This window comes from Lissotriton vulgaris, chromosome 12 (genome assembly GCF_964263255.1).
Source record: "Lissotriton vulgaris chromosome 12, aLisVul1.2, whole genome shotgun sequence".
NCBI classification, from domain to species: domain Eukaryota; kingdom Metazoa; phylum Chordata; class Amphibia; order Caudata; family Salamandridae; genus Lissotriton; species Lissotriton vulgaris.
The window spans coordinates 515,413,915-515,437,632 of record NC_141700.1 but is presented as its reverse complement, the minus strand read 5'-3'; the positions used below and the strand labels follow the sequence as shown (position 1 = coordinate 515,437,632).

Genomic DNA, 23,718 nt, shown 5'->3' with positions numbered 1-23,718 from the left:
GACACTGGGACCAGTGTGTATGTTTTGTATGAATGGAAGGCCATGAATGAGTTGTATGGAAGTTGTTGAATTTTTTGTACATACCTAATCACTTGTATATTTTGTGTTGTTTGTATATATATGTACATAGAATGTTTTGTATTCCCATGCATAAAATCAAAAAATGATGCAGACCTAAAAATTAGGTTACAAAAGAAACAAAATAAAAAACTGCAATTCATAAAGCAGGTGTGCATGTCTTTGTCATGTACACTATATAGTTGAATAGTGTGTATGTAACAAGTCCTCCAGCACTGGCAAGTGTAGAGTTTATTGCGTAGTATATTGGTTCAGCCTTGCTGTAGTTAGGAGCCAAGACCCCCTCGGTTCCCTAGACCTTGGCCTGAAGGCAGAGGTGGTGCTGAAGCCCTAGATTTTTTAGGGACGGTGGGTTGTCTTCAGTACTTACGTCCCCTTGTCCATGCAGCATATCGTCATCCTCGAGGATAATCTGCAACTCTGATTCGGAGTCAGACGCCACTGAAGCATGTTCTTCTTTGGCCGCTGAGACCTCCTCTTGCACGGAGACTTCGAAGAAGAGATACGGTGTGTCGTCTAACTGCTGCTGCTGCATCTCGCGACATCGAGCCTGGCGATCACCGAGAGTTTTCTTCGATCTGAAGGATCGACACGTGTCGCAGTCCTGTTCTTTGTGCTCATGGAACAATCACAAGTTACACACCTGATGTAAGTCCCTACACGGATACTTCGTGTGACACAGGGGGCAGAATTTGAACGGAGTCCATTCCATCGACAAGGAGTCGGACCGACGCGGATAGGCCGACCCCGAAATTCCACTCGAAATGGAGATTTCTTGATGGTCGAGTCAAACAGGAAACACGTTTGAAAACAATACCGTTGAGGGTAGAGTGAATTGCGCACCCAAGGGAACCCGAGGACCGATTCCGAAACGGAGCGCAGCAATACACCTCTGAACCCGATGGCGGAAAAAAACAATCTAACAATGGAGTCGATACCCATGCGCACAATCACAGAAAGGAGGAGTCACCTTACCTTGTGAATGGAAAGATTTCTTCGAAGAAAATCAACTTGCAAATATCCGGACCCAACACTAGATGGCAGGAGTATGCAAAGCATGTGATCTACAGCTCACATGCCTCGAACATGCATTTTTAGATCTCTCCTGGACGCCCCTGGTAGCACACCTCAAATTCTCTTGAAGTGGGATTTCAATTTGAAAAGGATTGACTACATTGCCAACTTAAAATTCTGCTCTATTTGGTCAGAATTTGGACTCCTTCTAGAGCTGCTCTTGAGGATCTAATTCTGGTAGACAAGTATTGCACCACACCTTGGCTGAAACCTGTAAAAGCTCTGTGTTCCTTGTTAAAGATAGAGGAGGTGTGGGAAGATCCCAGAACAATGGGGTAAAATACAGCTAACTGGATAAAGGGGGTTTACTGGGACCATATGCTACAGGTAGTTTGGCGCGAGTCCAAGTTGGATGGCGTGATTGATACACTTTAACCTTCAAATGTAGCCAGAAATTTGATGTCTTTTTGACAGAATGAGACCTCCAGAAACCAAGACCCTATACATTCTCTTTACACTTGGCACATTGCAAGTTAAGGCCTTTTCAGTCAAATGGGGAAAAAACAGGGGAGCTGGGGGATGTCCCTTCCGTCACAAGATCTTCGAAACTGAGGCACATTTCTTGTTTGTCTACCATAGATTTAAAATCCTGAGGTCGAAGTGTATTCTTCCACTGTGCCGTAATTTGGGTGTAAGGCAGTATTTAGAGGCCTAACATCTATTAAAATCTGATACATTGGAACCCATTGTTTTTTCCCTCTCGCGGTTGCTAAAGTGGGCATAGTTTTTAAGATCCAACTCTGCGTAGACCTGGGGAAGAGATTTTATTCTTGTTTACCGCCTGTTTTCTTGAGGTGTGGGTATAATTGTTGACTTCTGTCATGGCAATGCCACTTATACATAGGTACTTTAGCCAGCAGTTTTATTTACGATGTACGCACTCTTTTTACGTAATAACCACTCACCTCTGCAATCTGGGGGTCAACCCAGGGACTGAGACCCCTATATACCGATGATGATATCACCATTTCTGCTAGGTTTTTATTTGTTTTAGCACATTTTAGTACATTTTATACAGTGTTCCTAACTAGTTATTTTACGAATGTTAGATTTTTTTTATTGTTTATCAGAGCAAGTGCGCTAATGATTTTGACTGTCTTTTTTATATAATTGTTGACTTGGAGTATTTGTACTATCGAACCATGAATCTTGCATACCTAGTCGACTGAGTGCTGGACCTGGGATAGTTTTGCCAAAGTTGCACTTGTCACTTTAAAAAAGCTTGAATTCTGCACGAGGTTCATGAATTTAAACCATTGCTGCTGGGTTGATATGCTGGATCCGCAGTATCGAATTAGGATTTTGTGTGCCCAAGTCAGTTGAGTTTTAGACTTGGGACTTTGTTAAAGTTACACTCGACCCTTTAAAATGCCTGAATTGTGTAACCCCATCCGAGTGTGCCTCGGTTCTGGGACTTTGATGTTGTCATTTTATATATGCTTGGATGCTAATTTTTTTGTATCTTTTGCACCCGTTTATGATGCCCAAGTTATTTTAAGTTGATTATGTTTGTGTCTCAAGATATGTGGTATACTGGATTGTCCTATTTTTTGTTTATTTATACACGTTTTTAAACTGATGTAACATATTATTACATTTTAAGGTCTTTTGTTTGTATGTACCTTTATGGTTGTTTACGACCGAAAAAAAGTATTACTACTACTACATTCAGGCTTCTGCCTGGCCGATCAGACGAGGGAAGAGGCAAGACGAAAGGTAATGCTAGACACACTCCCTGGTTAGTGGCTCTAAAAGTGACCTGCATGTCTGGCATGCTTATTGTTCTTTTCTCATGGTCCTTGGTGCCTTGTCGCTTGTCAGGTCCAGGGACATTCTGTCCTGAGGAATTGGAATGGGTCTCCAGCCGCTCCACCCATTGTGGTAACTGGCCTTAATGCTCCGGCACACATACATTTGTCTTTTACGTGTCTGGTCTTTTTCACCTGCCTCAAAAAATGGGGAAAGTTATGGAATGAACAGGATAAAAAAATATTTAAGATAGTAAATATTAATCTCAACACAAACATCTCAACTAGCTTCCAGACTTCCTAACAGGGCACAACACTGGCTGAACCAGCCCTAAAACCTAATTTCACCCTGCTAGATCTAAAGAATGTGTCCATAAGCTCTAGTACCTGATACCATCTGTTCCTCTGACGTAAAGTGAGGGCCACAAAGGAGGACTCATTTTCCTGTCACTGCTTTGCTGAGACCCAAGTGGCTTAGCCTTCAGTGGGGAAGAGTGGCGGGCTACCAATCCTAAGTGTGGGTGTGCGCAACCACTCTCATGCGCAGTACCATTTAGCCCAACAATGACAGAGCAGGCACCACTTGCCTTTTTTTACCAGTCCAGGAATTCGGTATTGACACAGCTCTTCTACCAGAAGCACCGCAGACAAAGGGAGTGTAGTTGGCCCCAAGCCCACCTTGAACTCTCTACATAAGGGGTGACCAGGGCACCTTCTGGAAAGGCCATGGAACTTACCTCAAAGGGCCCTTCTTCCCTCTGCCATTTTTCTGCTCCACCAGCAGGTAAGTTGATAAGGCATAAGAGCAGATATCTGTGGCCTGAGCGGCTGTGTGTGCTGGCAAAATACAGTACCCAGAAGTGCTATGAAAATAATACTACCTCATATGGAGCTTTTGGGGCATTCCTGGCGTTTTTCACTTCTTGGATCGAGTTGTCACAGTCATTCTTCCTTTGTGAAAAGGCAGCTGATTACACCTTTTATATTTTCCAGGCAAAAAAGTGTTACATCATTTTGGAATACTTTTGCATAGTAGAAATATTTTAAGAAGTATCACCTTTTATTTGGATTATACGATATTACCAGAGTCTGCAGTGTATGTCAATGGTACAACAAACACCTTCCATCGAAGCAGGAGGACCCTTTCAGCTACACCTAACTGTATTGTAGCTTATTGAGATACTAGCACTTACCTTTTCCTTTTCACACCAACCCATGCCCACCAAATTCCCAAACCACACTCATACACATTATTTGCTCGTCAACCCTTGGGAAACTAGAGTGTTTCAAAAACCCTAGTAACTCTCCCTGTCTGAGTTGCACTCACCATTGCAAAGGGTAAAGCAATGGTGGTGCTGAGATGTAGTTATGGGGGGAAATAAGTGTATACTTGGATTATTTGGACCCAACAGATTGGTTGAACTCCTAACAATTTTCCAACATGGAGGGAATTCCAAAACCAAGGTGCATACTTATTGACTCTCACCTCTCATTCTCCAAAAGTTATGTGCATTGAGTAGCAAAGGGTCGGCCACGGTGGACAGAGCCACCTAGAAGGGATCCGAAGGTCATCAACTGAAAGATTTAATAAGTGTGCTCAGCTGCCACTCTTGGATGTGTCTCATTTAAAACATGCAAGCCAGAGTTAGGAACTGTGGAAGCAAACTAACTGCATGTTCCTGTGGTGAAGGTGATCTGCAGTTGTATGACATATGCATTAAAGCTGCCTTAAAGGAGATCAATGTGACCTTCTCTTTGTTTAGTTAAAGATGAGCTCCAGGCAATGTGCAGAATGATTATGTTTTCACGGTTTTGACCAAAAGAGAATGGTGCAACGGTTAAGTGTTGATCTCCATTTGTAAAGTCTGCCAAAGTCATGGGCGCCATCAAAACTGCCCAGTGGTGAGACCATGCTCCAAGATTCAAGTCTTACACATTTCTCACTCTATGGTTTCAGGGCTCTTGGAGGTCCACGTGTTCTTGCTTTTGTGTCTCTTAAGACTGAGCACAGTATCTCCTTAGTATTAAGCTGCTTACAGTATGTTTGGTGTTCTCACTCTTTCTCGAAAACTCCTGTTCATGGGCCAAAAAGAGAAACAAAAGCCTTAAATTGCAGTCAATCAAACACCATCTAGAGATGTACTCTTGTAGGAATGACTGCTTCTGAGCAGGTAGCAGTCTGTTCTACCCCTCTCCATGGGAAATTATCTTACTTACAAATGACACACTTAGTTCCGTGACTTTTCCACCACTTGCTCTCTTTTGCAGAACATGGCTCAAGTTGCTCAACCTAGAGTCTTCATCTGTGATACACCCTTGCAAATTTCTAATCCCTGAAATGCAGACATTTTCAGGGTTGGCAATGATGTCTAAGAGGATAAGTCCGACATCTGGACCGTTCTGTCTAGCAATTATATCTTCACCAATAGTATTCACAAATACCAAAGTTAAAACAGCTTAAAGTCAAAATGAAAGATTAAGTTGCAACAGCCGTCTTCTCTAGTTTTTTGATTTCAAGAGATATTGTTCTCCAAAAAATCTACAGGTTTGTCTTTGAGCCGGTTCTGGTACAATCCTATGGAAACTATGGAAATGTTGAAATATTGGAGCACGAATATTTTAAATTGCGACTGGAGTGGAAGATGATTTTGACATAGTTGGCATCAATGGACTCCGAAGTGAACCAGCATCCTTGAAATTACCTGAAAGAGGCGAAAGAAAGAAATTGAGTGAGCATGGTGGAGGGAGCAAAAGAAGAAAGAGAGGAAAGGGAGAGTTCAAATGAGGAGTATAGGAGAGTGAAAGAGGTTTAATGAGACAAGATAATTGGATGAGAGTAAAGAAGGAGAAAAGGGGACGGGAAAGGAGTGGGAAGGAGAAAATGAATAAATTGCAGGAGAAAGACAATCAGAAGAAAAAAAAGCAATAGGTACAGGACATTCAAAGGCAGTGTTATGTTTAACTTTTGAATAGTACTCAACACACCCAGTTACCTTCCGAATCATAGGTGCTCCTTAGTTAAAGGAAAACAAATTAAATGTCATTCTAAGACATTAAGACAAGAAAGAGAAAGCACGGCCAACCATGGTCTACAATAATAAGTAGTCTATCGATTGCTGTCGACCACTGTCTAGAGAATGCAAGTAGCAGTATTTGTTCACGATGAACTGTGTAATACATGGCTTTATGAGCAGGGCACATGGATCTATCTATAACCAGTATGCAAGAATGATGGAACTCATTGAGGAGCATGGGGTAGCACATTTAAATCTGCACAGACTAGTGTCTAACCGAGCTACAGACTTTTGGATCACTTGAAGATCGGACTGGAGTACCTTGGAAAGAGACAAATCAGGGGCTTACTGTAGACAAACCCAGATCCAGCTAGTGATGGCACAGAAGAAAGTCTACTGAATGGAGAAAGGCAAGGCAGGATTCTCTGTAATAATTCAAGCTCATAAAATTAGCCTGATGAATCACAACCACTACAACGTAGATAGATAGTGCTGCATCCAGCTTATATCCCAGGGTTTTGAAAATGATGGTAGACTTTGGCCAGTCTCAAAGTCCCTGCAGCCAGAAAGATGGACCGAACCAGCTCTTGGTGTGCTTTAAAAGCCAAAGTTACGTTTTATCTGAGTAAAGTTAGAGCCTTTAACTGCCTATCTATTCTTGGAAATCCTCCATACACACTAGAAAGTTAGATTCAGCTGCACCAAGGCTCCCATTCATACAGAAGGGAATCATAGTCTTGTCGGCATACAAATAAAAGTAGACTAGCCATGAAAGGACCAGGTGAGACAATATGTTAAAAATGCCCCTTGATAGATGCACAAGTTACTACTTGTGTAACGATATATCTGTAAGAGACATTAGTTAGTGATAGATTCCTTACCTTAAAATATTCCCCAGGCGTCAGACTGGATCCGGAAAGTTTTCTGCTTAGCAGTACCCCTGCGTGCCAGTAGGTGGCGTTGTGGGCTCCGTGCCCATCACTTGCGTCGTCAGTTCTGTAAACGACTTTCCACGCCGAAACGCAGAGTCATGCAAGATACTGACCATTGGTGCATACAACTAGGGCCCGAAAAGGGGATGACCTTAACACGAGTAATCAGTTCGCAGAACGGGGAGGATGGGTGGGGCGGTAAGGAATCTATAACTAACTAATGTCTCCTTCAGATATATCGTTACACAAGTAGTAACTTGTGCATCTGAAAGAGACATGTTAGTGATAGATTCCTTACCTTAGAATAGATACCCCAGCAATACCAACCCCCGGTGGAGGGTCTGCAAACAAGATTACACCAAAAAGTCACGGAGCACAGAACGGCCAAAGAATCCGTCTCTCCGGACATGACTGTCAAGGCAGTAGTACTTGGTAAATGTGTGCAGCGAGACCCACGTAGCTGCCTGATAAATGTCCTGCAAGGGAATGCCACGTCCCAAGGCAGTAGTAGCTGCTGTTGCCCTGGTAGAATGGGCACGCAGCCCCACATGAGGCTCTATCTTGGCCAAGGAATAACATGCTCTGATGCACAAAACGACCCACTGAGAGATGGCCCTTTTGTGCACAGCCCAACCTTTTTTGGCGCCAACATAGCCAACAAAAAGCTGATCATCCACCCGGAACTGCTGTGTACGCTGCAGATAGAATGCTAGCGCACGTTTTGGGTCCAGACGGTGGATCCTCTCCTCTTCCCTGGAAGGATGCGGAGGCGGAAAGAAGGTAAGCAAAGTGATGGTCTGCCCGATGTGGAAGGGCGTAACAACCTTTGGCAAGAAAGAAGAACGGGTCCTTAAAACCACCTTGTCCAGATGAACAGAAAGGAAATGAGGTTTGGAAGAAAGGGCCTCGAGCTCACCCACTCTTCTGACAGAGGTGATAGCAACCAGGAAAGCCGTCTTTAGAGTGAGAAGACGTAAGGGACAGTTATGAAGAGGCTCACAGGGAGCGCACACCAGAAAAGTCAAGACAAGATTTAAGTCCCATTGAGGCATTATGAAAGGCACGGGAGGAAACCTGTGTGTAATGCCTTTGAGTAAGCGTTAACAACCGGGAACTTAAAAAGAGAAGGCTGATCAGGAAGCCTCAGGAAGGCGGAAATGGCAGAATGATAACCTTTGATAGTGCCCAGAGCAGAGCCCTGCTGGGCCAAAGACAGGTGAAACAAAAGAACGTCAGAAAGAGGGGCACAAAGGGGATCCACAGCCTTCGCTGTGCACCATGCCACAAATCTGTTCCACCTGCAGGCGTATACTGGCTGCCAGAATGACATCCCAGACTTCGGGAGGAAGATCGAAAGCTGTCAACTGTTGCCGCTCAATGTCCACGCATGGAGGTGGAGGCTGGACAGGTTCCATGGAGGACCGTCCCCTGCTTCTGCGACAGGAGATCCTCCCAAAGAGGCAGACGGATCGGGGGATCGATGCTCATACTGAGTAGCTCAGGATACCAGCCTCTTCGAGGTCAGTCCGGAGCCACAAGAACGATGTGGGCCTGGTCTCTCTTGATCTTCTTCAGCACTCTGGGCAGAAGTGGTATAGGCGGAAAGGCGTACAACAGACCGCTACTCCACTCGCGACGAAAAGTGTCTCCGAGCGAGTGTCACCTTGGAAATTCCAACGTGCAGAACTGATGACATTGCACGTTCTCTTCGGTGGTAAATAGATCTAACCCAGGCTCTCCCCACTGCTGAAAGAGACCTTGCACCATGTCTGAGTTCAGACGCCATTCGTGATCCATCATGCACCGGCGCCTGAGTTCAGACGCCCTGGGGTTCAGAGAACCTGCCAGGTGTTGAACCACCAAAGTAATGCTGTGATGTTCCAGCCATGGACCAAGGGGGGGTAGGACACACACCACAAAGTGAAAAGTAATGGTAAAAAAATGAAAGTTTGTCGCGTGCAAGCTGGGGCTTCGCTCTCTGTACCATCAAGGGTTGAAATTGAACCAATGTCGCAACTCCAAAGTAGGGGTTGTCCCCCTGCGCTATATCTGGCCCCACAGACTGTGCCAAACACACTGATATCATGTGCAAGAGATTTCAAGACCGAGGATACCCTGATGAAGTTCTGAAGGGTGCGAAAACCAAATGCGAGAAGCTCAACAGAGAAGATTTGCTTTGTTCTAAGATCAAAACTGAAAGCAAACGCATGACCGTTGTGTCTAAATATTCAACACTGAGCAACAAATACCGAAAAACTATTTTGAAACATTGGCAATTACTGAGCAGGGAACCAGATTTCAGGGGCCTCTTCGAACAACCACCCATCTTTTCATACACCAGAGGTCCTAACCTCGATGAATTATTGACACATCCAAGAACCATCACACCCGTTGTCAAATACAAAGGTCTTCAACCTTGCTATAATTGTAGCAATTGTAATAACATCATTAAAGGGAACACTCTGCATCACCCCATGAAGGGTCATAAGATTAAGTTGAAAGTGAACGCCACGTGCAATACAGCTAATGTGATTTATTTGTTGAAGTGTCCTTGTGGTCTTTGTTATGTCGGCCACACAGAACGTAAGATAAGGACAATAATTTTGGAACACAAGAGTAACATTAGGACTAGCAATATGAAGTCTACTGTAGCAAAACACTTCGTGGAACATAGACATAATGTTGCACAACTGCAATTTACCGTCCTTGAAAATGTACTGAACACAGAGGGCGTGAACCCCAAGAACAAATTGCTCCAGAGAGAGAATTATTGGATCAGATACCTGTGCACGATGCAGCCCACCGGCCTTAATGATAGAATGGAATTTCTTTGCTATCTACGAACCTTACCATATTGTATTATGATTTATTTTGCTCTGAACACTATTACCATTATCAATTTGTTTGATCATCTATGAACCTTATTTAATGGCTGAACTACCTGTTACCTGTTTAACGGGTCTAATCTGGTTATTTTAGTTCATGGTGCTAATGACTTTACTATTTTTGATTATGTTTGACCACTTTTTATGTATATATCACTCCTGTTTTCGTTTTAAGATGGCCCCTAACGTCATTAATATGACAAATTTTCACTTTTACCTCAATTGATTAACAATGATATGTGTCTCGTGAGTTTTACCCAATCTCACTCCGATCACTTAACACATCAAACGTCATGCATTGTTTTCGTGTGCCGTTTCAAGATGGCCCCCACCATGTTCAACAGGGTAGTCCTCTACAGGGCTGGACTGAGAACAGAAACCGGCCCTGGCACACTGTCAGCCAGCCCCCCAGGGGTGAGGGGGAGTGCAGCAAAGCAGTGTGCGAGGGCCGGTTTCGGCCGATTTTGTTACTGGGGGCCGATTTTGCCGACCCCCGGTAACAAAAAAAACGGCCCCCCAGGAGTCCAAAATCAGCCCCCACCCTCCTATCGGTCCACCGGGAAAACGCCCGGTGCCCACTATGGCCAGTCCGGCCCTGGTCCTCTATCTACCTCCACTCCTCTACAATGTAACGTGCGACGCAAAATTTATTTAACTTTTACCCGTAACATCCATGGATGAACAATTACCCGTGCTAACAGCTAACAACTTCGTATTTGGCATGCTTCTAGTAAGTATTATCACTCCATTCTAACTTGAAGGATTGTTTGTTAAATGGCGCTTTATTAACTTTTCGGTTGAGCGCTGCTAGACAACGTGGTACTTCTATTTTGCATGATACACATATGGAATTTATGTTTCCTATTTTCACGATTTTTAGGTGATGGTATATCTTTAGTCTGTCTGAGCGTTAGACGCATCATGCTTTGTAACCCACGAGAGCTTGGTATAACACCACGCTTTAAATCTTCTTACATCACCCTGGACCTTATCGTATCACAAAAACGCCGATAAAACGCGAGTGTTACGTTTAATAGTATGGTGATTTAGGAGTTTCCTGATCTTTACCATGTGCACTGTTTCTTTTCTTTTCTTATCACATTCGTATACTTATAGGACATCAACCAGCGTTGATTTTAGGATGTATTGAGATGTCCCCCATAATCAGCCCGATTTTTTATTTTCATTTCACAGATATTTCCCCTGATGAAGGGCTAGGAAAGCCCGAAATGCATAGGGATATGTGATGAAGCTTGTTGGCATATTAATGGATTAACTTTGGAAAGCATCTTTCTTGTTCAAATGAAAAATACAATTTGACAAAGAAAAAGCCATTTATGAAGTAAAACTTTGATGGATTCAATTTGTTGTTTGGAATAACTTTATTATACCTTTGGGTATTCATCACCCGGTGCCCAGGGGGACAACCCCTACTTTGGAGTTGCGGCATATGTTCAAGCCATGTCCAGAGGCGCAGAGCCTCCTGATATAGGGTCCAGGACCCCACCCCGCCCTGTTTGTTGCAATACCAATGTTCCAGCCATGTCCAGAGTTAGAGAGCCTCCTGACATAGGGTCCAGGACCCCACCCCGTCCTGTTTGTTGCAATACCACATGGCGGTGGTGTTGTCCGTGAAAACCTGCATTACACTTCCCCGGACAGAGGGAAGGAATGCCTTCAGTGAAAGCCGGATCGCCCGCAGCTCCAGAAGATTTATATGGAGCCGGGAATCTGCCGGAGACCAGAGGCCTCTGGTCTCCGCCTCTCCCATGTGGCCCCCACATCCCAGGAGGGAGGCCTCCTTCACCACTGTGTGCTCCGGTTGGGGAAGGGAGAGGGATCTGCCACTGACTCAATTGCGGTTCGTGAGCCACCACAGCAACTGTCGTGCAGTGCCCTCCGAGATCTGGACGCGTTCGGACAGGTTGCCCTGATGCAGTGCCCACTGGAACTTCAGGTCCCACTGCAGAGCACGCATATGCCATCTGGCATGCGTCACCAGCAGGATGCAGGAGGCCATCAGGCCCAGAAGCCGGAGGGTCATCCTGACCAAAACCCGGGATAGAGGCTGAAAGAGCAGAATCATAGCCTGAATATCCCAGACTCGCTGCTCGGGAGGATAAACCCGAAACAGCGTTGAATCCAGAACTGCTCTGATGAAGGGGAGCCTCTGAGAGGGACTCAGGTGCGACTTCGGCACATTGATGGAGAACCCCAGCAAATGCAGCCAGCCAGAATCCTCTGGCCAATCACAACGCTACCTTAGCAGTGTTGTAATTGGTCTGAGCACCGTGGTTCGGCGCTCAGAGAGGGACTGGCAGGCTCTGCATGTTCTCCACCCAGGCTGTATGTAGCCTGGGTGGACAACATGCAAAGTGCGCATGACGCTTTGGCCAGCCCGAGAGAGCCGGTCAAAGCGCCATGCGCACTTTAGGTACAGCCAGCCCTCTTTCCCTGTGATGAGTGGGGAGCCCTGTCCTGCCCCCCTGCCTTCAGCTGAAAGCTGAATGCAAAAAAACAAAATGATAATAAAAAACGTTATCATTTTATTTTTTGCATTCAGCTTGCAGCTGAAGCAGTAAGGCAATGCTCCCTCCGCCTTAGCGGAGGAGCCGCCACTGGTCAGTGGTATTAACTCCTTTGCCACTTCTCTAGAGCTGGCATACTGGGTGCTTGGCGATACAAAAGGGGATGATGGACGGAGCGTTTGAGCAAATCAAACACTCACCCCCAGTCAACTGATCTGGGTTTAATCCATCACCATCCTTTAGCTCACTCAGCCACCCCAGTTCAGACATGGCCATATGAAAACCAGTCTGACCCTGTGCCTCATGGGAACAGTCCAGCCTGAACTGCCAAGCCATGTCTTCCCTGGACTGGAAACAAGCATCCTGGGACCGGTTTCGGATTCATAATCCTCATCAGCCAGGCTGTCTTGAATCCAGTGGCCAAGTGAGCAAGGGACTCACGTCTGAGCATACCCTGCCAATTTAGGGTGAACAAAGCGATACAAAAGGGGATGATGGACGGAGCGTTTGAGCAAATCAAACACTCACCCCCAGTCAACTGATCAGGGTTTAATCCATCACCATTCTTTAGCTCACTCAGCCACCCCAGTTCAGACATGGCCATATGCAAATCAGTCTGACCCTGTGCCTCATGGGAACAGTCCAGCCCGAACTGCCAAGCCATGTCTTCCCTGGACCGGAAACAAGCATCCTGGGACCGGTTTTGGATTCATAATCCTCATCAGCCAGGCTATCTTGAATCCAGTGGCCAAGTGAGCAAGGGACTCACGTCTGAGCATATCCTGCCAACTTACGGTGAACAAAGCGATACAAAAGGGGATGATGGACGGAGCGTTTGAGCAAATCAAACACTCACCCGCAGTCAACTGATCTGGGTTTAATCCATCACCATTCTTTAGCTCACTCAGCCACCCCAGTTCAGACATGGCCATATGCAAATCAGTCTGACCCTGTGCCTCATGGGAACAGTCCAGCCCGAACTGCCAAGCCATGTCTTCCCTGGACCGGAAACAAGCATCCTGGGACCGGTTTTGGATTCATAATCCTCATCAGCCAGGCTATCTTGAATCCAGTGGCCAAGTGAGCAAGGGACTCACGTCTGAGCATATCCTGCCAACTTACGGCGAACAAAGCGATACAAAAGGGGATGATGGACGGAGCGTTTGAGCAAATCAAACACTCACCCGCAGTCAACTGATCTGGGTTTAATCCATCACCATTCTTTAGCTCACTCAGCCACCCCAGTTCAGACATGGCCATATGCAAATCAGTCTGACCCTGTGCCTCATGGGAACAGTCCAGCCCGAACTGCCAAGCCATGTCTTCCCTGGACCAGAAACAAGCATCCTGGGACCGGTTTCGGATTCATAATCCTCATCAGCCAGGCTATCTTGAATCCAGTGGCCAAGTGAGCAAGGGACTCACGTCTGAGCATACCCTGCTAACTTAGGGCGAACAAAGCGATACAAAAGGGGATGATGGACGGAGCGTTTAAGCAAATCAAACACTCACCCCCAGTCAACTGATCTGGGTTTAATCCATCACCATTCTTTAGCTCACTCTGCCACCCCAGTTCAGACATGGCCATATGCTTGGACAAAATATTGAGTGTAAAATATCAGAAGAGATAAATATTGGAAATCAAATATTGTGACACGCAAATGCACAAATAGTGTTGAAGAGATTATTGCTTTTTTGAGGTAAGTAATATCGTTTTAAAGAATATTCATGTTTTAAATATTGATTTCAGTGACATAGCTGTTAAAAATAATGTTTTTTAATTATTTTATTGTGTTTTACTTGATATAATAATTGTATGTGTTGCTATTGTTTCTATATATTTATTTAATATAGCTTAATTTAAAGTGCTTTAGAATTGTTTTATTTAATTATTAATAGTAATTTATAGTATTGTGGTGGATTGTTGGGGTTGTAGGGGAATAGGTTGGGAAGTTCATTAGGTACTAATTCATTATGATTTTTTTAAATACATTTTATTTGATTATATGATTGATAATTATTATGTAAATTATGCAATACAGATATTTTTATTCATGTTATTTGAAGTCTGTTAGGTTTGGAGGGGTGTAGGGTAAATTAAGGAATAACTTATGAACAATTAATTATAAATTGTAAGCTGATTATGTAATTGACTTTTAATCATGTAATTTATTTAATACTGATTTATTTCACTTCTATTTAAGTTGCAGGCTGCTAGGTTTGTAGGGGTAAAGGGCGAGAATTTATTTAAATAATAATTAACTATTAATTGATTGTAAATTCGTTATTTATTTGGATTTTAAATATGTAAATGATGGCATACATATTTATTTATTTAACTTATATTTTAGTCTTGAGCTGCTAGGTTTGTGAAGGTCTATGGTGAGAAGTTAATAACAATTAGTATTTAATTTTAATATGTAAATTATGGAAAACGAATTTTCTTAGATTTATTTGAGGTGTGGACTGCTAGGTTTGTAGGGGTTAAGGGTGGGTGGGAAGCCAATTAATTATTAATTAAATAACAATTATTTAATAATTGATAATTATTTGATTCAATGGTAATTATGTAAATTGATGAATTGTTCTTAGTTTCTTAAGACACACACACACACATACACCTGCACACCCCCACACACACACACATCTGGTCAATGAAGCCCTATAATTTGTCAATAGGCACATACAATTCTCTCGTATCAGCATGGAGAGACGGGGGTTACTCAACATGGAAGAATACCAGTTTCATTTGTGAAGAAACAAGTGGTTCCCTGTTTTTATATGCTACTGAAGGTGCATAACATAACATGTGTATTTAAAAAGTGCACGTTCGGGGGGCGTGGCCAAGATGGCGGGGTGAGCGGACGCTTCCTCCCTTAGCTCCTCCGGCCCAGCTCAGCCTGAGCCCTGATTTCTGCGCTTCTCTCCCCCCGCGGCTGCACCGCGGGTGAGAGGATTGTGCCGGAGCTCGAGGGGCACATTTTGGTGCCACTTTGACTTCTGTGGCCCCGGGGGAAGTTCCCGGAAAGTTTATTCGGAGATCGCTCCGAGGAGTAGAGCCCGGGTCGCCCCGAGGAGAAGAGCCTGGAGGCGGAGCGTAGTGCGGCGCTGTCCGCGCGCCTCGGCTGGCCCGAGTGCTGAAAAGCGGAAAGCCGGAGATCCCGAGGGAGCGGACTAGACGGACTCCGCGGAGTGAGGTGGCTTCCTGGCCGGTGCCCTGGTGACGGGCACCATTGTTGGGCGACGGACCTTAGCCCTGCACCGGCGGTCTCCCCCCTCCCGGGGTCTCGAAAGGTGACGACTTGCGAACTCCGCGCCTGGAGGCCCTGGATGGCGGAGTTCGAGCAGTGCCCGAGCCGGGCAAATCAACTGGTGGTGGAGGGAGGCATCGGTTTCCTACTTTCCGGACTCGATACCATTTGAGGGTCGCCCACGGACTTGCTGGCCCGGGCTGCCTTCTTGGGTCCCACCCTCCCGCCATCTTGTCTTTGTGTGGCTGAGCCCAGTGACCCCGACCCGCGCCCTTCTCACACGGGAGCCGTGGCTCGTCCTGGCACCAACTCATCTGCTGCCCTCCCTGGGAGCACGAGGCGGGAGGCCTACACTTCGGACGTTGCTGCCTGCCCTACTGGCCCGGGGACCGTCTTGCCCAGGCTCGGACCGCCATTTTGTCGCCTGTGACGCACTACCCTCGTCCTCGGCGAGGGCCTCACATCTGGTGCCCGCGAGCGGCGGCGCTCGCCTACAGCAACTGACCCTGGGCTTTGCCGGGCCCCAAGATGACTGGAAGACGTGGCGCGGCACGAGGAGATCGCACTTTGCCGGAAATGCTCGGCAGGTCCCAGCAACTACGCGACAGGACGCAGCCGTCCCCGGGGGCCTCCCGGGCATCAACGGACGCAACTGTGGGCGAGCCGCCGGTCACGCGGTCCTTCATGGAGGACTTATTCAGCTCCCTCAAGGAGGAATTTCAAACTCTTAAGACCGAAGTGGCTGGAGAGGTCCGGGAGGTGCGCAGGGAAGTCGAGGGCCTGGGCGAGCGGGTCGATACTGTGGAGACGGCGGCTCAACGTCGCGATGAGGAGATAACCCATCTCCAGCAGGACGTCCTCCGCCTCCGGGAGCAATGTGTCGAGCTCCAGGCCCACTCGGAGGACCTCGAGAACAGGTCCAGGCGGAACAACATCCGGGTGCGGGGTGTTCCGTCCGCGGATGAAGGTACGGACCTAGTGGCTTATCTGCAGGACCTGTTCCGCGACATCTTGGAGGAAGGAGCGGATTTCCCAATCCGCATTGACAGAGCACACAGGGTGGGCCGCCAACGCCAGTCATCGGCACCCCCGCCTGATATCCTGGCATTCTTGCCGGATTTCCCCCTAAAGGAGCGCATCATGACGGAGGCCCGCAAGAAGCAACCACTGACCTTCCGAGAAAGACCTGTGGCGCTCTATCAGGACCTGTCCGCCATCACACTGCAGAAGCGCAGGTCTTTCCGCATCGCTACGGACTTTCTGCGGGAGCACGAGACAGCCTATTCCTGGGGTCACCCCTTCCGTCTTATCTTTCGATGGAATGGGGTGCTGCATCAGCTGCGCTCCTTACAAGATGTCTGCGGAGTGCTGGGCCTTACTGCTACGGAGGAGGAAGGGGCTACACCCGCATGGCGGCGCCCCGAGCGGCGGGGCCGACGGAGGTCGAGAAGACGCCCATCGTCAGCGCCAGCGAGTCGTCCAGACTCGCCCACCATCAGAGCTGAAATGGCGGAGGCCCTGAGGACTGCGGCCCGGAACTTGCCTGAATCTACTGGTGTGGCCTTAACGGCCTAACTTTTCTCCGGGGGGAGAGGCTCTTAGCTTTAACGATGCTGGGCTGGGGGCTGGGGGGGCGAGGGGGGTGGTGTGTGGCTGGACGTCCACTTGACTGTTTTCTGCAGACTCGCCCATTTGGGCTAGACTGAGACTATGGGGTGTTGTTTTCTGCTTTTTGTTTTGGCTGGTTGCCATAAGTGGGTTTTGGGGGGGTTTCACTGTTGGTTTGTTGTGGGGGGGGGTCCCGTCCGAAGCTGTCCGAACGTGTACGATGCCTCTTCTGGCCTTCCCTGCGCCCCTGCCCCGCGCGCCCCCTCCGCTGATCCCCCGCCTGCTGCATAGCGCGTTGTTTCCCTGGAGGCGATGCCACCCCTGAAAGTAGTGACCCTTAATGTTAAGGGTCTGAATAACCCCGTGAAGTGTAGGGCGATCCTCTCCCTGTTGGAAGGGTCGCAGGCAAATATCTGCCTCCTGCAGGAGACCCATTTACTTCCCAGAGATTGCCATAGGTTGCGCTCTGCCAAGTTCCCCACGCAACTCTTTTCCTCTGCTGCGACTAAGACCGCTGGGGTGGCCCTTCTTCTAGCTAGCTCCTTTAGGGGGGAGGTGTTGTATAAACATGCTGAGCAGAAGGGGAGGCTTTTGGTGTATCGCATGCGCTTCGGAGGTGTTGCCTTTACGGTTGGTTCGGTTTACAGCCCCAACGACCACCAGGATCGTTTCCTGGAATCAGTGTTGGTGGACGTTACTGCCTCGCCCGATCGCCATATTATCTTGGGGGGAGACCTGAATATGGTCTTCGACTCCACTCTAGATAGGTCTGCCCAGCGCTTTCCGCAGACAGGGGAGCTTTCTAAGGCGGTACAGGACCAGATTGCGGAGATGGACCTGCATGATCTCTGGCGCACCATGCATCCCACCGTTAGGGACTACTCATATTTTTCCCACGCACACCGCACTTATTCGCGGTTGGATTATCTTTTGGTGAGCGGCCCGCTTCGCTCGGCCGCCACGGCGGCGGACATCGGGGTCTTGTCCCTTTCCGATCATGCGCCGTTTTCCGGGGTCTTTGCTTGGCCGGCGGCCCCCCCCCTCCAGAGGGATGTGGCGGCTTCGGGACACGCTTCTCCATAAGAAATCGGTAGTGAAGCGAGTGGAGGAAGTCATCCAGGACTACCTGACCCACAATAACAACTCTGACATGTCCCTGGCTACGCAGTGGGCGGCTTTGAAAACAGTCGTCAGGGGGGAGTTTATCTCCATTTCCTCGGCGGAAAACAAGGAACGCCAGCGCAAGAGGGAGGAACTGACGGCGCAGGTTAGGGAGCTTGAGCAGGTCCACCGCCGCACGAGGGCTCCTCGTGTTTGGAAGCAACTGAAGGCGGCACGGAAACTCCTCTCTGCGTTGGATCTAGATCGGGCGGAGTACGCAGCGCTGCGCCTGAAACATGCCTTTTACACCGGCGGAGACAGGTGCGGTAAGCTCCTGGCCCATAGGCTCAGGGCTGCGCAGCAACGCAATGTGGTGAAGGAGCTGGTGGGAGTGGATGGGATCCCGGTTTCCGGTGACGCGGAGGTGGCAGATACCTTTCGTTCCTTTTACGAGGCACTGTACGCTTCAGAACCTTCCCCACCGGGAGAGGCTGAGGCCTATTTGGAATCCGTGACCCTCCCGGCCTTGGACCCCTCCCAGGCGGACCACCTAGAGAGGGACATTCACGTGGAGGAGGTCATCTCCGCGATCGCACGTCTGAAGCATGGTAAAGCCCCGGGCCCGGATGGCTACACGGCCTTGTTCTACAAGACCTTCTGTCCCACTGTCGCTCCTCTCCTGGCTCGCTTGTTCAATTCCTTCTCCGAACCGGGTGCCATCCCACCGGACCTCCTCTCAGCGACTGTGTCGGTCATCCTCAAGCCGGGGAAGGACCGGACCTTGTGCGGCTTGTACCGGCCCATTTCGCTCCTAAATGTGGACCTCAAGCTTTACACCGGAATCTTGGCGGCCAGACTGGGGCTACACCTACCAGGTTTGGTGGAGGCGGATCAGGCCGGTTTTGTACCCGGTAGGCAGACGGTCGACAACACGAAGAGGGTGACGCACGTGCTGGAAAAGGCCTCACGCGTCCCGGGGGAGCGGATGCTGCTATCGGTCGACGCGGAGAAGGCCTTTGATAGGGTTCATTGGCCCTCCTCGAGCTGGTTCTTGGGAAACTGGGGATCGGCGAGAAGTTCCGCACTATGGTCTTTAACTGCTACAGGAGACCGTCGGCGTCAGTACGTGTCAATGGACACAGCTCCAGCAGCTTCGCCATTGAGCGCGGCACGAGACAGGGTTGCCCCCTCTCGCCGCTCCTCTTTGCCCTATATATGGAGCCGTTTGCGCAGAGGATCCGCGACAACCCGGACGCGATTGGGGTGAAGATGGGGCAATACACACATACTGTCAGCTTGTACGCGGACGATGTCTTGCTGACCCTAGATGACCCCAGGCGGTCACTCCCTGCCTGCGTCCAGGAACTGAACGCTTTTGCCCGCGTCGCGGGCTTTAAAATGAACATGGCTAAGTCGGCTGCACTGGATGTGTCGCTCTCTGCCGCCGCCAGGCGGGACCTTCAAAGTCTCTTCCCTTTGCAGTGGTCCTCCTCCACGGTGCCTTATCTGGGCATTTTGCTTGCTCCCTCCCTGCCTGCCATGGTCGCAGCTAACTATTCCTCTCTGGGCAAAAAGATCAAAGAGGAACTCGGCCGATGGAACAAGGGCCTACTCTCGTGGCTGGGCCGTATCGCGGCGGTGAAGATGACGATACTGCCCCAGATCCTGTATCTTTTTCGCGCTCTACCTCTTCAGCCCCCCGTGGGTTGGATACGGCAGACGCAGGCAGACATCTCCCGCTTTGTGTGGCAGGGCCGTAAGCCTCGGATGAAGCGGGTCCTCTCCATGCTTGCCCCGGAGGCGGGAGGTCTCGGAGTCCCGGACCTCCGGAAGTATTTTCAGGCGGCGCAGCTCCGGTACCTGGTGGAGTGGAGCCGATGGGAATCGGACAAACACTGGCTCTTTCAAGACCAGGCAGTTGCAGGCCGTACCCTCCAGGAGGTCCCGTTCCTGCGGCGCATTCATCGCCCGCCTAATCTCTACGCCTCCTTTATCACCCGGGTCCCGCTAAGAGTGTGGGACGCGGTGTGTGAGCCTCGGGAGCTCACCACTTTTCCATCGCCGTTCACTCCCATTGCTGGCAACCCGGACTTCACTCCGGGTCTGGAGCCGGGGGCCTTTTCCCACTGGGTGAGTGCGGGATGCAGAGCGCTTTTCCAGATCTACGGGCCGGAGGGCGTGCTCCCCTTCCAGCAGCTCCGACAGGAGTTTGGCCTGACGGAAGGGGACAGACTGCGTTACATGCAAGTCCGCCACTGGGCTCTTCAACCCCCAGTGCGTGACGTCGCCGCCCGTTCGATTACGCCCTATGAGCGATGGTTGGTAACCCGGGCCTCGGACGCCAAACTCATCACTGATTTGTATAAGTTTCTCCAACCCCCGCCGTTTCATTACCATAACCCAGGGAGGGAGCGCTGGCACAGGGAACTGGGCAGGACCCTGAGCCACAAGGAGTGGGACAAGATTGCATATCGGGCGAGGCACTCTGCGTACCACACTGGGCTGACGGAAACCTTCACTAAAGTATCCACCTATTGGTACTACACCCCGGAGCGGCTCTACGAGATGCGCAAAATAGGCGAGAAGGGTTGCTGGCGCGGCTGCGGACAGGAGGGCACCCTCACGCACATTCTCTGGGAGTGCCCGGTGCTGTCGGCCTACTGGAAGGAAGTCTTAGATGAGGTGGATAGGAATTTTGAGATCGAGCTCCCGCGCTTCCCCGCGTATGTCTTGCTTGGCCTCCCCAATGACCTGATGTACCCGTTGAAATCCCGCAGGGGCAGGCAGATTGCGATTGCGCTAGGCTCTGCCGTTCAGAACATACTTGTACTTTGGCGCACCCCCACTGCCCCCTCTATCACTGGTTGGTTGCATAGGCTCTGGCAGGTACTGGGCATGGAAAAGATGTCGCTAACGGTGGCTGGGAATGTTGACCAGTTTGAGGAGCTCTGGCATCCCTTTTTGGCACTGCTGTCCACGGAATTTCGCGAGCTTACGTGTCCACGGTACTTGCGCCTCCTTAGGCTGACGCCGCCGGCGCGAGCGGCGGAGTGAGTGTGCGGATTGGGGGCCGGGGGTTGGGGGTGGGAGGTGGAGTTATATGCTTCTAATGCTGACTTTCGGACGGGGATGTTGGGGTATTGTTTTCTTTCCTCTCCTTCTTTGCTTTTCTCTCTTCTCCTTTTCTGGGGTCAAGGGGCTGGTGGAACGGTATGCTTCTCTTTTACTGTGTCGCAGAGTCCTATTCTGGTTTGGCCTTGCCTAGGGAGTGGGGGCCTACAGGGGGGTCGTTCACAATGCCTTATCGCCTTATGTCTTTGCCTTGTTACCCTCTGGGGCATCCTGCCTCCCTCTTTTTCTTCTGACCCGCTGCAACGTTTTGCTTCCTGTACTGTATGTTTTCCTGACTTCCTGATCCCCTCCCCGTGTTTTTTTATGCCTTAATAAAATACTTTAAACCTAAAAAGTGCACGTTCACCCGGAGGCACCTTGGCATTGAATAACAGATGTTTATTGTTACCCAACTCAATGGTACTCATTTTATCGACCTCAGATGGAAGAATGGTTGAGTGGACCCAATGGGATTTGAACCTGTGACCATGAGGTCGAACACAGGCCCCTGCGGTGGACACATTAGTCCACTGAGCCACCAGACCCGGCGATAAACGATAAAGAGAACCCACCAGGGAGTCATGTTATTTCAGCAAACAATAGCCTCATTGGGCAAACGTCCATCTATCTTGATTTTTTCCTTTTACCCTATGTTTTGGCCTTACCCTCTTACTGTAGGGATAGCAAAGATTTCATTGCCATTGCCAACGTCAAAGACATTCCTTGGCAATACAATTACTTACTTGTAACCACAGATGTGGTGTCTTTGTATACCCGCACTGACCACAACCTGGGGATTCAGGCAAGTAAATACTTCTTTGTGACTGACCAATATGCAAAGATGATCGTTCCAGTATATTATTGGAGATGCTATTTTTCTCTTTGAAATTTCTTTGTGTTCAATGATGATTGGTTTCGATAACTGGTTGGGACAGCGATGGAGAGTTGCTTTGCTCCAAGTTATGCCTGTATTTTTATGAGCTGGTGGGAGGCCAGCTGTGTGTGGGTGGAAGTAAAAGAGAGGTGGACCAGATACATTACACTCTGGACTAGATATATTGACGACCTCTTTATTATATGGGAGGGTCCCAGACAGGAACTAGAGAAGTTTTTGGTGCACATTTCATGCAACAATCTTAACCTGGCCTTCACACATAAAATACATCCCACTACCGTGTACTTTCTTGATGTCTTCGTTGAGATTGTAGGTGATGAGTTGCACATAAGCCTGTACCGCAAATGTATTCCTGGAAATAGCATTCTCCACGCAGGTAGCCACCACCCACAAAATCTGAAAAAGAGCATCCCCTTTGGGGAGATGCTCAGGGCCAAACAGAACTGTAGTAACAACCAGGCTTTTGAAGAAGAAAGGGGGCAGAATGATTGGGAGATTCAGTGCCAGGGTTTACCCTACCAGGATTCTGAAAAAAGCCAGTAGAAAAGTATCAAGCACCACAAAAGAGGCGTTCCTGACAAAAAGAAAGAGAGATGAGAGGGGTCAATAAGAGTTCAGATTAATTACTACTCACAGCAGTGAAAGTAAGGCAAGTAGATAGTAGCCAAACATTGGCATTTAGTCAAAAGTGACCTTGTAATAGGCAATACGGTGACTCCCTTCCCCTAGATACCTTACAGCAAATCTAGATCTTCACAAGATATTTTTGTACACAGTTACACCAGCACACACAACAGATGAGAGGGCTGGTTGTAGTATCAAAAAGGTTTTCATAAATGTGGAAGGTGTAAAGCTTGTAGGAAAAGCAGTAATGTCAATACATATAGTACGGCCACTGGGAAGGTAATGCATATAAACAAATTGATCACTTGTGGCAGTGATCACTGAGTTTACGTTCTCCAATGTCCGTGTGGCTACAGATATGTTGGTAGCACCATTGGGCCGATCAATAAGAGAGGTTTAAAACATTACAGGGCAAAAGGGAATTTTGATGTATCTGTTGCAAGACATTGGGCCAGAGAGCACAGTTAGAATGCTGACCTTTCGATGTTTTTTGATATTGACAGGATTGAGAAGAATATCTGTGGTGGAAACAGAGAGAGACAACTAAGAGTAAGAGACAGAATATATAATTCTGCCTGGGAGAAAATCCCCTGGAGGCCTAAACGAGGACAAGGAGTTTCATGTACACGTCAGCTGAAGTGCTAGTCATTAGAAGTCATAATGCTCTTTATTTTCTCCCAATGCCATAGAGTGTAGTTAGTTTGGACAGCTATCTGCATGTTGTTGCGGAGTCAGTCTAATATAGAAGATATTGTGCAGATTTAAGAGATCATAGATTTTTTTCTCACATATATGTAACTACATATATATTATTTTGTGGTGTTTAACGCAACAGGTGACTTTTGGGGGTTACGTTTAGGAAAGTTTGT

At 48.3% G+C, this 23,718-nt stretch overlaps 1 protein-coding gene across 4 annotated transcripts in view; it reads right to left on the bottom strand.

The window, feature by feature from the left end:
• Nucleotides 1-23,718, bottom strand: part of IL34 (interleukin 34) — a 699,141-nt gene that overhangs the window by 9,038 nt on the left and 666,385 nt on the right. For 3 of the 4 annotated variants that reach the window (XM_086945282.1, XM_086945285.1, XM_086945283.1), the window contains one exon: nucleotides 2,720-5,602. In XM_086945282.1, coding sequence (XP_086801408.1) covers nucleotides 5,520-5,602 — 83 coding nt within the window. In that variant the 3' untranslated portion in view covers nucleotides 2,720-5,519. Of the gene's footprint in view, nucleotides 1-2,719; nucleotides 5,603-23,718 lie in introns of those variants that run through there. The other variant, XR_015302449.1, reaches the window with a different exon arrangement.